The sequence below is a fragment of the Sorex araneus genome, chromosome X (genome assembly GCF_027595985.1).
Source record: "Sorex araneus isolate mSorAra2 chromosome X, mSorAra2.pri, whole genome shotgun sequence".
Classification (NCBI taxonomy): Eukaryota; Metazoa; Chordata; class Mammalia; order Eulipotyphla; family Soricidae; genus Sorex; species Sorex araneus.
Window position 1 is genome coordinate 139,394,258 of NC_073313.1, and position 16,648 is coordinate 139,410,905.

General features: G+C 43.4%; 1 protein-coding gene across 1 annotated transcript in view; it reads left to right on the forward strand.

Annotated features, from left to right (window-relative positions):
- The first annotated feature begins 4,300 nt into the window (after positions 1-4,300).
- HDAC8 (histone deacetylase 8) overlaps positions 4,301-16,648 on the forward strand; it is a 388,207-nt gene continuing 375,859 nt past the window's right edge. Inside the window, exons 1-4 of the mRNA XM_055122721.1 lie at positions 4,301-4,732; positions 5,266-5,318; positions 8,988-9,118; positions 10,589-10,730. Of these exons, the coding sequence (XP_054978696.1) occupies positions 4,622-4,732; positions 5,266-5,318; positions 8,988-9,118; positions 10,589-10,730 (437 nt within the window). The 5' untranslated portion in view covers positions 4,301-4,621. The remainder of the gene's footprint in view (positions 4,733-5,265; positions 5,319-8,987; positions 9,119-10,588; positions 10,731-16,648) is intronic.

The following is a 16,648-nucleotide window of genomic DNA, read 5'->3' on the forward strand; positions in this document are numbered from 1 at the left end:
TATTTTATTAAAAAATAAATCAGTATTTTATTAAATATTTTGCTCATCGTTTCTTACTAATATCTACAAGTGTTTATATGTCTTGGATATTAACCCTTTGTCAGATGACTGGTGGGGGGAGAATATTCTCCCCATACTGTGAAGTGTCTTTATTGTTTCTTTTGTGGTGCAGAAGCTTCTTAGTCTCTTAGTCACTGTCACTGTCATCCAGTTGCTCATCGATTTGTTTGAGCAGGCACCAGTAATGTCTCTCATTGAGAGTCATTGAGAGACTTATTGTTACTGTTTTTGGCATATCCTATACACCACGGGCAGCTTGCCAGGCTCTGCTGTGAGGGCTCGATACTCTCGGTAGCTTGCCAGGCTCTCGGGGAGGGGCGGAGGAATTGAACTTGGGTTGGCCGATTGAAAGGCGAACGCCCTACCCGCTGTGCTATCGCTCCAGCCCTAGTCTCTTAGTAAAGAAACTTAATGAGGCAACAACTAATGGCCCAGGGGAACTTGAAGAGTCGGTCTACAGATCTGAGTTTCCTTGGGAAGGGGGTGGGAGGGAGTTCTGTGGGTGATGGTGGGGATTGGAGTGATATATGCATGAAACTGTCACTGACAGCACTTCAGTAAATAGGGTGACTATTATGGGGCGTTACCATTAGCGTGAACAGTTGAAGAAAGTAAGTTAGGTGGCTTACCCCGAATCATCCTGCCAGTAAACTTGGAGTCAAGATTTAACCAGTTTCCCGTGACCTTAAATACTCTGACAGGGGCCAGAAGGATAATATAGAAGGCAGGGTGCTTGCTTTGGATGTAGCCAACCTGGGTTTCATCCAGGTGCCCTATCTGGTCACTCAAGCCCCACCAAGAGTGATTAAAAAGAAGGTAGTTGGGGTGAGAAGTATATTCTAGTTTCAAGAAATTGAGGGTTTTTTTTTCTTTTTTTGTGGTTAGTGAAGCACCTGAGGTATAGTTAGTTACAAACTTACGAACCTTCATGTATGCATTTCAGAGTTTGAAGAAGAAAGACCTTGTAACAATGTATTACACAAAGGTCAAAATCTCCTCTGCTGTGAGGAGCACAGAGCTAGGCGTCAGCCCTTAGTACTGCCAGGTACAACAAAACCAAACCAAAAACCAACCCCCCAAATAAGCTAACTGGAAATCAGTCAGAGATTTCTTCCCAGTTTAGGGACCCTATAGGGATCAAGTCTGCAGGAAATTGAGGTTAGGGGCCTGTGGTATAGTATGTGTTCTGTGTTAATCGAGATCAGGACAGCATCCTTGGGAGTTTGGCTGTAGAAACATACTGTCAGTTTATCTTTCCATAGTCATCTTGCCACATGTATGCCAAACCTGGATACTACTTTGAGTTTAGAAGTGATGTTCAAGTGTTGCAATCTTCAACTAACCTGTTGCTAGATCTGAAAGAATGTAGAAAAATCAATTTTAATGTCAAGAATTGCAGTCTGTATTTTAGGGTGTCAGTTGTTAATCTGTATCCTGCCCTTATCCTTCCTCTGCTCATATATCAAGGCATAATAGGACAAGTTCCATTTCCTTCTTATATTGACATCCTGTCATGATTTTCTCTTCTAGTCAAAATCTATGCCTCAGAGACTCTGTCCTTGCTGTCTCTAAACATACATATTTCTCTGTTATCCTAAAAGTCATTTCTGGCTCTGACATCACTTCAGGCTAATATCTTAACTCACTTTCACAGTCAAATTTCTTTTAAAAAGAATCTGTACTTGACAATGTTGACCTTACAATAGTTTTTCTCTTTTTTCTTTTTGGGTCATGCGGCGGTGTGCAAGGCAATCGCCCTACCCACTGTGCTATCGCTCCAGCCCCACTCCTTACAATTTGACTTCCTTCAGTACTTTACCCTTTATTTCCTATAGCAACAGGGAGCTCTTTATTGTAGATATTTTGACCCTTTTGTAATACATTCTTACTAGGTCTGTTCCTTCTTAAAACTCTGAATCTCTTGAAACTGTAACATACTTCTCACGGGCAACTACCTTTTTTTAAACCACACCTGCCGGTCCTGAGGGGTTACTTCTGGCTCTGCACTCAGGAATCATTCCAGGCATTCTCAGAGGATCATATGAGATGCCGGGAATCAAACTAGGGGCAGTTGCATACAAAGCAAGCACCCTACCTGCTGTAATATCTCTCCAGGCCCAGACCCCAACTATATTTTTGCATGTTTTTCTCTTCTTGACTTCCACAAACAGGTGTTTCCCAAAATTTCGCTGTTCTTCCTGAATCAAAGATGGTGTGGGGAAAGATTTGAAACAAGGTTTGATTCTAATTGACAGGTTTTTTTGTGGCTGACTCTGGTGGCTTCAAGAAAAGTTAATTATAGGCCAGCAAGACTTTAAAAAGGCCCAAGGAGAGAGCTCAAAGGCTAGAGTTCCTGTTTTGCTTGTACGTAGCCCCAGTTCAATCCCATAATACCACCTACGCCAACCTATGCCCACCTTGGTAGCCCCCAGCAGCAGTGGGCCTGAATATTGAACAGACTCAATTGGCAACTGAATAGATGTTGGTATCTTTATTGAGCTATGAAACATGGAGAAGGGGTGTGAAACCAGGAGTTTAGTTCTTAAATGTAAAGTTAGATTTTGCTATTAGACAGTCCAGTAGAGGAAGCCATGTTACGTGGGTTATATCAGCTACTCATTTAATGGCCTCTTCTCTGTATGGGGAAAATGGGTTAGATAACTGCCTAACCACTGATCTATTAAACCTAAAGCATTTTTCCTAATGTTACACAGTAAGACTCATGTCTATTTTGCCTATGTTAAATTTCTCTTCATTCCCTCTTCCTTACATTGTTGCTACTAATCTGTTTTCCCCAAACTTTAAATTTGAGTTTCGAGCGATAGCACAGCATAGCTTTCGCCTTTCACGCAGCCGACCCGAGTTCGATTCCTCTGCCCCTCTCGGAGAGCCCGGCAAGCTACCGAGAGTATCGAGCCCTCGCAGCAGAGCCTGGTAAGCTACCCGTGCGTATTGGATATGCCAAAAACAGTAACAATAACTCTCAATGAGAGACATTACTGGTGCCCGCTCGAACAAATCGATGAGCAACGGGATGAATAAAAAAAAAGTAACTCTCCTAATATTTAAGTAGAAAGGAAATCCTATTGTTGAACCTACCCTGTGCATTGTTTCCCCCACTCTGTTTCTTTTGCCCTCTTCTTAGTTTAAAGTATCATTGCATCATTATTTCTTTTTGTTTGTTTTTGTTTTGTTTTTGTTTTGGAGGGCTATGCGGGTGGTACCCAGGGCTTGCTTACAACTCTATGCTCAGGGAACATTGCTGGCAATGCTTGGAGTACCATATGCGATTCCAGGGATGGAACCAAGACAGGCCACGTCCAAGGCTAGTGCCTTAACTCCTGTATTATCATATACTTATATATAAGGTCATAGGAGTCCACGGGATCCTGGAAATATTTTTTTCTTTTTTTTTTTTTGGGGTCACACCTGTGGGGTTACTCCTGGCTCATGCACTCAAGAATTACTCCTGGCAGTGCTCGGGGGACCATATGGGATGCTGGGATTTGAACCCGGGTTGGCCGCGTGCCAGGCAAACGCCCTACCCGCTGTGCTATCGCTCCAGCCCCAGATCCTGGAAATATTGATGGGGATTCCAAACCCGCTTTAGGATTCTCTTTACTGTGTGGGCCCTCACATCAAACCTACAACATTTCCCTAACCTTTGTATGGCTGAAGAAGCAAAAAGACGGAGGCAAGAAATACTGAAGCTTCCAGGCATCACCGTAAGTATCTGCTTCGACCCTTACTCTACATGATTTTCCAATGAGTAATTTGAGATCCTGATCTGGATGGGATCTCCCGGGTACTCTCCTTAGAAAAAAATGCTCGCGTTTTCAAGTCAATTACAGATATTTGAACTCTTACCTGAACACGGGCAGTTAATGATGAAAACCAATAACTAACGTAGCAGCACGGAATTGGCTGTGTGAAGTTTTCAGACCGTTTGTACCATTCATTGGCTCTCTGCTACCCCCCCCCCCACCCTAAGAACGCGGTTGTTAGAGCTGGCCGGTGCTGCGCTCCTGGTAAATCAATCGAGTCTACCCTTTCGTGCGTGTTTGACGCGGTTTATTAAAAAAAAAAAATCAAGGGTGTTTTTTTCTTTTTTGTCTTTGAGCGCTAACACTCAAACCCGGGGCTACTGCAGGAATGAGCTGCGGCTCTTCCGCTGTTGCAGCGCTATCGAAACTACATCTCCCAGCATGCTCTGTAGCAAGCCTGACCTCGTTTCAAATGGCCCCGTAGGGCAACAAGGATGGGTAGAATTAACCGTGCAGATTGCTGCCCTCAAGAATATCTATCCGAATTGTCAGTTATTGGGGCTCGCTTTATTCTCCCGGGTGTGGCGCTTAGGGTCACTCCGTGAGGGGGCTCCGGACTGGCCAGGCCCATGAAGGAGAGCGTCTCCGGTGATCACAAGCAAGACTAGGAAGGAATGTTGACCAGGGAGCACCCCTGCGGCCGAACAGAGAGAGGAGCAGGAACCTGAGCCCGGGCTGAGTCCGAAAAAAAAAAGCCGGATCCTGACGGGGGGCTTCGGAAGCCTTGGAAGAAGAAGATGGAGGAGCCAGGGAAAGCTGCCCACAGTGGCCACTCGCTTCCCCCCGTGTACATCTATAGTCCAGAATATATCCGCATGTGCGACTCCCTGGCCAAAGTCCCCAAACGGGTAAGAAAGGTTTGGGGTGGACAGACTGGGGGGGGCTTTCCCAGGTAGGACGGAGGAACGGTGGATTGGAGGGCGTTCGGCAGCGGAGAGGTGAATCCCCTGGGGAAAATCTTCCCTGGAAATGTGGGCAGCTAGACCAGGTGATTAGAGGAAGTGTTTTCTTCTAGTTGGGAGAGCGGGGGCTTTAGGCACCCGGGCTCCAAAGGACAGGTGGAGGGGCGGAGGAGGGCATGGCGTGGAGAGGCAGCTCTCTCTTCGAGATATATACTACTAGGCATTTCCACGCCAAGGGATCCCTGAAGCCGTTGGAGAAGAAACCGCACAAGTGAATCCCATCGCCTCCTAAAACCCCGTGCGTTCCGCCTTAGCGATGTGGATACTTGGTTACTATATTGTCTTAGGTGCTTTGTGACTGTTGCAGTACACCGAAAGATGACGCGAAAAGTAACTTTGGGATGGTTAAGTCAACGCAATCGCGCAGACTTAAACATTTAGGAGACTATTGATGTCTTTTCTTTTTCTGATCTTTTCAGGCCAGTATGGTACATTCTTTGATTGAAGCATATTCACTGCATAAGCAAATGAGGTAAGTTGCCATTCCCCAAAAGAGCAAGGGACATAGGTGTTCCCTAGTCTTAACGTCCTGCTTCGCAGGAGGACTCATTAGGGAGATTAGGGCATTGTTTAGCCTTTTGCAATTCACATTGTTTTTAATCGGCCTCTAAACCAGTTTAAAACTCTTGAGTTAAGGAAACTTGAAAGAAGTGCTTGGAGCAGTTAAAGAGCCACTAAAAAAGGGCCTTTTGTTATTCAGGGTGAAAGTACTGGAGGTGTAGATGCTTTGTGCAGATTTGGAGCTGAATAGTTTGGAATACTAAAATTAGGAGTGGGTGGAAAATCCTTTCAGCTTGGGAGTCCTGGGGATTGCCCGGGGCTGGATCTCAGGATGTCGGCTTGAAACTTTTAAGCACTGTATTTAAGACTTGAAAACACTTTACAACCTCCGAGCTTTGCGTGCTTGGGGGCTAAAGGGACACTCAGTGGGCACAAAACTGGTTTGATGGTTGAGTACCCTGGTCCAGCAGTGATGGAAGGCAGCACCGCCACACCTGACTGGCAGTACTGGAGTGGGGGTGGATGGGCTTCAGTGATGGACCTCAGGGCCTAAAGCATTTGAGACACGGCTCCAGCTCTTTTAGGTGTCTCCCCAGACACCACCGCCAGGATCATAGCTACACTTTAATGAGTGAACCTGGAGATAAGTCAAGGCCAAGCACAACTTCCACAGCTATATCAGTACTCAGCGGAGAGCTAAGTGCATATTTTGTTTGTTTGTTTGTTTGGGGGCCACCACAGTCCGATGCTCATGGTTACTCTTGAATTAGCACTCAGGAATTACTACCTCCCGCGCTTGTGGGATGCTAGGAATCCAACTATCCCTCCAGCCCCCTAAGCGCTTCCCTTCAATGAGTTTGGGAGAAAATAGTTGCCACTCATAGGATTATTTGTAACTATTTGTAACTATTTGTAACATTCTTTGGCTAAAAGGTATCTATTTTTACCAGCTAGTGTTTCATGCTCCAATAATCTCCCACGAGCTGGAAATAGTGTGGTAGGATTCAAATTTTATGCTACTATTAATAAAATTTTCTATTTAGAGTCCTTTCTTTTGGAGAGATGGGCCACACCCAGCAGTGCTCAGGGCTTAATCCTGCCTTTATGCTCAGGGATTCCTCCTGGCAGTGCTGGGGGACCAATGTTCTGTGCCAGGGATTGAATCCCAGATTGGTCACATGCAAGGCAAGTGCCTTAACCCCTGTACTACCTCTCGGTTCCCAATTGAGTACCTTTTTAAGGAAATGCTTTTCAACTATTTTTTGACTCATATGGTTGGCAAACAAAAAATATGGCATACCTTCCATTCAAGATACTCAACATTTCAAAAAGTAGCTTTACAATAAATTTTAAGTCAAAAACTATCCTTGCTGTTAGGGAGGCTTTTGTAAATATTTTATTACATGAGTGGAAGAGTGCTAAGGCTTAGAAACATGCTTCGCAAATGAACTGAAAAAAATTATTGAAACGGATTTATCGTGTGTGAGGGTGTAAACAAGTTATTTTGAAGAAGCAAGGATTCTCAAACTAACCTGTGTATATTTGATTTTTTAGTCTGAGGTATATAGCCTAGATAGTTGTATTGATTCATAACAAACAGATGGCTTTTTTTCTATTCAGGAAATATAAAAACCCAGTACTGCCTTCTTATGACTAGGTAATGTCTTCTTTAACCGGAATGTGCCTATGAATTATCTTGTCAAATTGTGAAGTCTGGGGTCCGGAGCAATAGTACAGCAGGTGAAGTGCTTGCTTCTTATGCAGCCTACCCAGATTTCATCCCCAGCACTGTTTATAATCCCCTGAGCACAACCAGGAACATTCCTGAGCACAACTGTGTGTGGCATCAAAACAAACAACAAACAAATAAACATTCTTATCCAGTGTCCTTGAGGCCAGGCTGCCACTCTGTCTTTCTAACAAGTTCCCAGGTGCTGCTGCTTCTGATAGTCCATACACTGGCCCTGTTGGTGGCTTTACAGAACAGTAGTGGCAAAGCTGGAGTCAGGAAGAGGAAATGGGAAATATATATCCTGAGATTACAGGTGACGAGTTCTGTTGTTAGATTGTCACTCTCACTGTCATCCCGTTGCTCATCGATTTGTTCGAGCGGGCACCAGTAACGTCTCTCATTGAGAGACTTATTGTTACTGTTTTTGGCATATCCAATACACACGGGTAGCTTGTCAGGCTCTGCCTCGTGGGCTCGATACTCTCGGTAGCTTGCCGGGCTCTCCGAGAGGGGCGGAGGAATCGAACTCACATCGGCCGGCCGCGTGAAAGGCGAATGCCCAACCGCTGTGCTATCGCTCCAGCTCTGTATTTTCAGTCATTTCTAGTTATCAGCTCTTGTGGGTGCTGATTGAGAACTTCTAAGCAAAGCCCAGTTCCTACTTTTTTCCTTTTCTTCTCCCTCTCAGAAGCAAATATGAAGCACCAAATGTAAAAAAACTTTGTTTTAAACCTTAATATCAGACTGGAGCGATAGCACAGCGGGTAGGGCGTTTGCCTTGCAAGCGGCCGACCCGGGTTCAATTCCTACATCCCTCTGGGAGAGTCCGGCAAGCTACCGAGAGTATCCCACCCGCACAGCAGAGCCTGCCAAGCTCCCCGTGACGTATTCGATATGCCAAAAACAGTAACAAGTCTCACAATGGAGACGTTACTGGTGCCCACTCAAGCAAATCAATCACAATGGGATGACAGTGCTACAGTGCAGTGCTAATATTGAGAATGATGAATGTTAACGCAAAACATTTTGTACAAAGTACAATTTAAGCTTCACATTGATTCCTAACTTTTCTCCGTGTTACAGATGTGGAAACTGGGCTGCAGAACAGTCAGAATACTCAAGGCTGTAAAATACTCAAGTGTAGTATCTGCACTGCTAGCAATGTAGATCTACGAAGGAACATATTCCTTTGGCTCCTAATTAAAAATTTTTGATTAATGCTGGTGAGATAGCCCAGAAATGAAGGCACTTGCCTTTCATAAAGCCAACTTTATGAAAGGTTTGATCCCCAGAACCACAAGCACTGCCAGGAGATATCTGAAAGAATAAGCCCTGAGCATTGTTGGGTGTGTCCCCCATTCATGACTGTATATTATAAATTAAAATGTCTATTAAAATAACTCAATTGAACGTTTTATGTGGTACAATTGGGAGCTGATTCGAATGCAAGTATATCTCCTGGTTTGTCGTGAAAATTGTTAACTCAGGAAGTAAAATTTGCCCTACGTGATTTATTTAAATTAAATGTACTCATTTTAATTTCTCTAAAAGCTCAAGGGGAAAATTATCCTCTTATCACTTCTTAATGGAGTCATTACCATAAATGTAAGTAAATCAGATCTACATAGTATAATGGAGAAACAATGTTTTTTAAATAAAAATAGTGTTATTTAGAAAATATGAATGAGAGAAGAGGGGACCCCATCAAGAAAAGAAAGGAATTACAGACCCCAAGTTGGGATGCAGGTGATTCTGAGATGGAATGCTTGGAACCGAATGCATTTGTTCCTTTACTGAAACCAGAAGTGGAGAGTTATATTTTCTACTCCTGCTTATATAGTTGACTCCTGCTTCCAGCATGCTGTGAGTTTGACTTATTCCCTTATCTTTGTTCTCTGTTATTATTAGGATAGTTAAACCCAAAGTGGCCTCCATGGAGGAGATGGCCACCTTCCACACCGACGCCTATCTGCAGCATCTCCAGAAGGTCAGCCAGGAAGGAGACGATGACCATCCGGACTCCATAGAATATGGACTAGGTAAAGTCATTACCATGCAGACATGAGAGGTGGACGCCCTTGATTTATTCACAGGTTTTGTTTGTTTGGTTTTGGCTTTGGGCCACACCTGGCAATGCTCAGGATTTACTTCTGGTAATGCTCAGGGGACCATATTGGATGTCAGGGTTCGAACCAGTTTAGGCAAAGGTCATACCTGCTGTGCTATTGCTCTGACCCAATAGCTACTTCATTTTTTTAAATAACTCTCCTGATTCTCTTTAATACTGTTTCAGAATTTGGTAAGCACAATTTTAATCCCTTGGTTTAGCCGGATATGTCTCACTCAACAAGCAAACCAAGTGTATGAATTGAGCAAAAACTCAATGATGAATTAGATGGGGGAAAACCTTCCAGTTGCTTAAGCCCACATTACAGATGAATGGCTTGGTGGGAAAGGACATTATACATAATTGAGAAACAACCAGTGGAAGAGCCAGACAAGTCAAGGTGGAGAGGTAAAGGAGTGGGAGCCTCTGCCCTGTCCAGGTACCCTACCCTTCCTTGTCCTCACCAGCTTGCAAGTTCCCTAAACTCTCTCCTTTTGAGTTTCTGTTTTGTTTTGTTTTGGAGCTTTCCTTACATAGGCTTGATTAATTAAATCACTGGCTATTTTTTTTTGGCTTTTTGGGTCACACCCAGCGATGCTCAGGGGTTACTCCTGGCTTTGCACTCAGGAATTACTCCTGGTGGTGCTTGGGGGACCATATGGGATGCCGGGGATCGAACCCGGGTCGGCCGCGTGCAAGGCAAATGCCCTACCCGCTGTGCTATCGCTCCGGCCCCTAAATCACTGGCTATTTTTAATGATTGAACTCTGTCTCCAACCCCCTTCTTCTCCCTGGAGGTCAGGGGGAGGTCTGAAAGTTGCAACCCTCTAATCTAGTGGTAGCTTCCCTCACAACTAGCCTCCATCCTTAGGTGTTTTTTTTTTTTACTTACATTCACATCATTGGCATGACAAAAGAATTTTAGGAGCTGTATGCCAGAAAAAAAATGGTGACCAAGAAAGATCAAAATGCATACAGTTGAGCTTTGAAAATCTTAGGGTTAATGGTGTCAAATACACCTATACCCTATACAATAGAAAACCCATACAGAAGTTTTGGCTTGCCCCAAGCATGTAAATTTTAATAACCCAGTTTTGACTGAAAGATTAACCCATAATATAACCAGTCAGTTAACAGTTATTTCAAATTGTGTGTATTGTACACTAGGTTCTCATAATAAAGTAAGCTAGAGCAATGAAAATGTTATGAAAACCGTAAGGAAAACATTTACTGAATCAGTGCGTTCAGTTTTCAGTGTCTGTTTACAGGAAAATCCACTAATGAGTAGGCCCTGCAGTTCAAACCTGTGTTGCTCAGGGAACAGCTATTTTTTATTACAAATCACATCACTCCTCTTTCTACAATTAGTCTTTTAACAAGATCCTCTGGTGTTTGCCCTAAGGTTATGACTGCCCAGCCACTGAAGGAATCTTTGACTACGCAGCAGCTGTAGGAGGGGCTACAATCACAGCCGCCCAGTGCCTGATTGATGGAATGTGCAAAGTCGCCATTAACTGGTCCGGAGGGTGGCACCATGCAAAGAAGTAAGAAAATGACTTTTCTCCTTCCCGTGTCTTTGCTTCAGTTTCTCGCTTATGTTCTCTGTTAGGTTTATTGTACTGGCATGTACTGAGAGACTTGTGTATATTTATGGTGTTCTGAAGAGATGCATATGAAACAGATGACAGAATATGGTGTAAAATCCAGTGTTAAAAGTCAGGACACTGGGGCTCTATGCCTAATTTTGTTAATTTGGCTGACTGGGACAGATTACTCAGTAGGCCTTTCTTTGACAGGAAAATGGGTCAGGCTAAGGGATGAAACTTGACACTGAACTGCTTTTCAGATTTTTGAAATTCGACTCTAGTCAAGAGACTTATGTTCACTCTAGATACATAAAAAGAAGAATAATTGGGGAATCACATCAGCTTGCTGCCCATTGAATATGTGTACATGAGCTAAAGAGATTTATCAGTAAGAAAAAAGTAACCATGGGAATCTTGGATGAGGTCAATTTTAGAGCTAATTGTGAAACAAATGACAGAGTTTCAAAGAAGAGGAGAATTGACATGAATATATATGAAATATAAGGTAGAAGAATCAAGAAAGACTTATTTATGCCATTTCTAAGGAAAGTAGCAACCAGGAGTTTTGTGTCATGCTACAGAGAAAAGGCTTGGAAAAGCTGTCTTCGATGCTACTTGGAGTTAGAAGGAAAGTCCTTTGGAATTTTGTGTTAGCATTTCAAACAGCTAAACTCTGTCAAGGATTTCTGAGTCTTATTTCAGTCTTGACTTCTTGTTTTATATATCTGTATTACTTAGTCCATATTGAAGGAAGAGGATTTTTAATTTGTTTTATTGAATCACTGTGAGATAGACCCTTATAAAGCTGTTCATGATTAGGTTCCAGTCATACAATGTTCCAATACCCATCCTTCGACCAGTGTACATTTCCCAGCACCAATGTCTCTAGTTTTCCTCTCATCACCCCCACCCCACCCCCAGCCTGCCACTATGGCAGGTACTTTCTCTCTCTCCCTCCCGCTCTCCCTCTCTCCCTCTTTCCTTTTGCACATGTGATTTGTAGTACAGATTCTGAAAAGTTGTTATGTGTATCCCTTTACCTACTTTTCAACACTCAGTTCTTGTCCAGTGTAATCATTTCCAACTATTATTGTCATACTGGCCCCCTCTTTAACTAACATACTCTCTGCTCCCCACACACTTGTGGAAGATTCCAACCATTGACCAATCCGAAGGAGGATTTTTTTTAATCTCTAAATTTTTCTGTGATATATGAGTGAAATCAAAGCAGCTAACTATTGGAGGCACTAACCCGTTGTTCATGCTATCAGCCATGATCTTAGTACTCTGTGCTCTTGGGCCAAGAGAAAATAGGACATTATTTTCCAGAAAAAAATCTTGAGCACAGTTTCAACTTATGCAAGTTAAGAGGATAACGTAGATTTTGTTTCATCAAACTGAACAGGAGGCAAACCATTAAAGTCTACTAGTGAGGCAGTGGAGCAGAGTTCCGGCATTTAATAATGAGTTTCATGTGGCCTTAAAAAAAAAAGAAGAAAAACAACCCGCCTTTTGTTAGCTTCTTCACTGGTGAAAAATCAAAGGCCCTCTTTCCTTCAAACTACAGAAGAGAGTGAAAACGCAAACTTCTCTGAACCAACCACTTTCATACCCGTTTGGTCTGAGTAGCACATTGAGAAGGAAGGTAGTGTCATTTCATGGCAAATGCGTGCTCCTGTGAGCCAGGTCTGGTTTCTGCATGTGATGCTAGAGGCAGTAAAGTGTTTCATTCACTCCCTAAGGTGTGCTAGGGCTTGGGTTAGTTTTCAGTGGAATGCACAGCTATCTGCTCCTGCTTTATAATGCAGTCGTTTCAGGCATATAATGCTCCAACACCAGTCTCATCACCCGTGTGACCTTTTTCTTTTTTTATGTATTTATTTTTAAATTTGCATGTCAGTAGTGCCAATATATCTGTGACTTCTTATTACTGTTTTTCTGCTCTCAGCTTGCCATCTTGAGGCAACCATAGTTGCTTCTGAGCTATGTTCAGGTGCAGGCCTGCCCGTCGGCTAGTTACCTACCTTATTTTGAACACCTCAACGGATTCTGTTTGGAAACAGACACACCTATGGTGAATGCAAAGAACAGAATCTCTAGGAAATGCTCCAACTGAGGTCCGAATTTCAGGGGGATCTTAGCAATTCTAGAACCCGTCTGCAGATGGACTGTAGGCACTTAACCTACAAACCTTTTTTTTTAAAAAATTTGGTCAGTACTCAAAGAAGATCAGACTCAAGGGGACAAGAGGTGATCACTTGAGGGGACAAGGGACAAAGGATCATGACACTTTGATGGTTGAGGCAGTAATTATATATCCATGAACTTAAGTTTTTAATTAAACATTTCCCCCTACTTTATGTAAACACTGTGATTTAAAAGTTATTAATGATGATTTCTTAGAGGCATTCAATTTTCCAACACCAGTGCCACCACCACTGTCAGCTTTCCTCCACCGTTATCTATTTTCCCAGCCACCCCTCCCTCAAACCTGCCCCTGCACCAGGCCCAAGATAATTGACTGTTTATAGCTTGTTGCCACTAAATAAACCTACAAACTTATATCTACCCAGTATGTACCTGTTATGACCATAATACTTTGCAGCTGTTCTAAAGAGTTAAATATAAAAATTTTTAAATGACATTAGGTACAGTGGGAGGGTGCTTGCCTTGTATGCCGACTTGTACTTGATTCTTGGCACCCTATATGTTCTCCAAGCTTGCCAGGAGTGGTCCCTGGGTGCAAAGCCTGGGGTAAACTTTGAGTACTGCTGGTGTTATATAACACCAAAAAAGTGACACTAGAATGTATATTAAACATCTATCTAAGGTGGGAAGCTAGTTTTTCCAAGCTTAGGAGTCGAAAAACTCACAAAGAGAAATCCCCACACATTTGTATAAGTTTCAGAAGACAACATAATCTTTTGAAGTGTGAGCCAGGGGCTTGAGCGACAGCACAGCGGTAGGGTGTTTCCCTGTCATGCCGCCGACCCGTGTTCGATTCCTTTGCCCCTCTGGAGAGCCCGTCAAGCTACCAAGAGTATCTTGCCCGCACGGCAGAACCTGGCAAGCTACCCGTGGTGTATTGGATATGCCAAAAACAGTAACAATAAGTCTCACAGTGAGAGACGTTACTGGTGCCCACTCGAACAAATCGATGAGCAACAGGATGACAGTGACAGTGATTGAGCCAGAGAGAGCGCTCCATAGGCTGGAGTGCATGCTTCACATGTGACTGACTCCACTTCTCCCTGAGCACAGAGCAAGGAATAAACACTGAACACTTCTGAGTATGGCACAAAGCCCCCAAAATATAAAATTTAAAAACAGACTCAAAAAGCCTTTGTGACATTAGTACAACAGAGTATAATAGGTATGTTTTTTCTGAGGCGTTCATACAGTATAATGTATAAGAAGAAGTGTGGGCAACGAACATGAATGGACCATTTACAAAGTGGCATAAATACCACTGGAAAACCTGGAACATTATTTGAGCACTACTAATCAGCGAAGATCAATTAAAGCCAGTTGGTGGGGCCTGAGAGATAGTACAGCAGATAGGGTGCTGGCCTTGCACATAGGTGACTTATATTTGACCCCTGGCACCCCGTATGGTACCCAGGCCAGCCAGGAGTAAGCACCAAATCGGTGTGGCCCAAATAACAAACAAACAAAAAACTAAATTAATAGTCTCTCTTTAAGTCTGTACTTAGAAAAACTGAAAAAGTTGGCACTCAGTTTGTTAATAGTAGTGTGGTTTGCAACCCTTAAGAAAGCCATTTGGGGGGGCTGTAGCAATAGCACAGTGGGTAGGGCATTTGCCTTGCATGCGGCCGACCCGGGTTCGATTCCCAGCATCCCATATGGTCCCCTGAGCACCACCAGGGGTAATTCCTGAGTGCAGAGCCAGGAGTAACCCCTGTGCATCGCCGGGTGTGACCCAAAAAGATAAAGAAAAAAAAAGAAAGCCATTTTGGGGCCAGGGATATGGCTCAAAGCACTGTAGCTCATGTGGGATCATCAGGTTCTGTCCCCAACATTGCACTGTTCCTGGGCACAGCCCCAAAACCCAACTGAAACCCAAACAGAAAAAAAGCAATTCAGTAGCCAGTGTGTATTAACACTTATGTCTAGTAATCTTTATAGAATGCTTTGTGCAATACCTTTGTGCAACTCACTACCTCGTTGCAAGTTTTAATTGCATGGAGTTAGTGTTAATAAAAATTTGAAGTCATTTGGATGTCTCACAGTAAGGAAAGGCTGAGTCTGGTCATGGAAATTGTTATTTTAATAAGGAGCATTAAAGTTATAGGGCATTTTAAAAAATATGTTGTTATTAGTTAAAAAAACAGGTTTTGAAAATGTAGTCACACTATATTTGCTACTTCGGAAAAATTCACATGTGAGAAGAAACTAGGAAGAATGAGAAAGTTTTCGATTCAGGTGGTGAGATTTTTTGATGATTTTTATAGATATGCTGAGAATTAAACTCAAGACCTCAAATACAATGCATGTGTGTTTCTCCTGAGCCACACCCCAAGGCATTGATGGTTTTCAAATGTTTCTTCCCTGATTTTCAAAATTTTCGGTAAGGACATTTTACTTTGTAACTTTATATTTTTGCAAAATAAAAAGAGGCAAAAATTAATTACTATAAATACACTTGTTTGATGGGGGTCTTATTATTTGAAGGCAAAATCCTTTATTTTGCATTGCAGCCAAAGCCAGGTGTGCTCAGGGGTCATTCCTGGTCGAGTGCTTGCCAAGGGTCAGACACTTGTTGTGGAGCTCAGGAGAGCAATAGCAGTGCCAGAGCCTGGCACTGGCCTCACGCATGCCAGGCATCCATGTGGCTATTACAGAGCCATACCCCTGGGCCCCAATTCAGCGTTATTAAGCTCCGGCAGTATGCCAGGTGCTCAGAAAACATATAGGGGATGTTCTTTTTTTTTTTTTTGCTTTTTGGGTCACACCCAGGGATGCTCAGGGGTTACTCCTGGCTTTGCACTCAGGAATTGCTCCTGGCAGTGCCCGGGGGACCATATGGGATGCCGGGATCGAACCCAGGTCAGCCGCGTGGAAGGCAAACGCCCTACCCACTGTGCTATCGCTCCGGCCCAAGGGATGTTCTTTTTTTTGAAGGCAGTTGATACCAGACAAAAGTTTGCTTAGTTAATCTTTTGTTGTTTTGCCTTGTTTAGTGGGGGGAGGGACAAATCCAGCTATGCTCAGGGATTACTCTTGGCTCTGTTCTCACTCTTGGTGGGGTTCAGGTAGACCATATGCGGTGTCAGGTATGGAACCATGGTCAACTGCAGGTAAACCAAGCATCCTACCTGCTGTACTATACCCAATCCCAAGTTAATCCATTTTAAAGGGAGCCTAGGGCTAGGGGGATGCTCAGGTGGTAGACCATAAGCTTAGCGTATGCAAGGTCATGAGTTCAAACCCCACCAACTCATATCCTCTGAGAACTGCTGGATGTTGCCTTGAGCACCTGTTGGGCAGCAGGACTGAGTTTCACTGGGCGTGGCCCAGGGCCACCAGCAATGCTCACTGTGGTCCCATATACAGTAAGTACTGGGCCAGAGAGATAGTATTGGGTTAAGGTACTTGGCTTGCGTGCAGCTGACCTTGGTTAGAATCTGGCACCTCATAGGGTCTTCTATGCTTCACCAGGATTGATCCCTTAGTATAGAGCCAGTAGTAAGCCCTGAGTATCAGCAGTTGTGCAACAGCAACTCCAAAAATAATACACACACATATTTAATTTAAAATACAAAAAGTGGACTATTGTTCCGGCCCTTCATTTTAGCATAAATAGAGAGGCAGCATTTGATTGGGATACTGACTTGAATAACTAGAAACTATGGAGG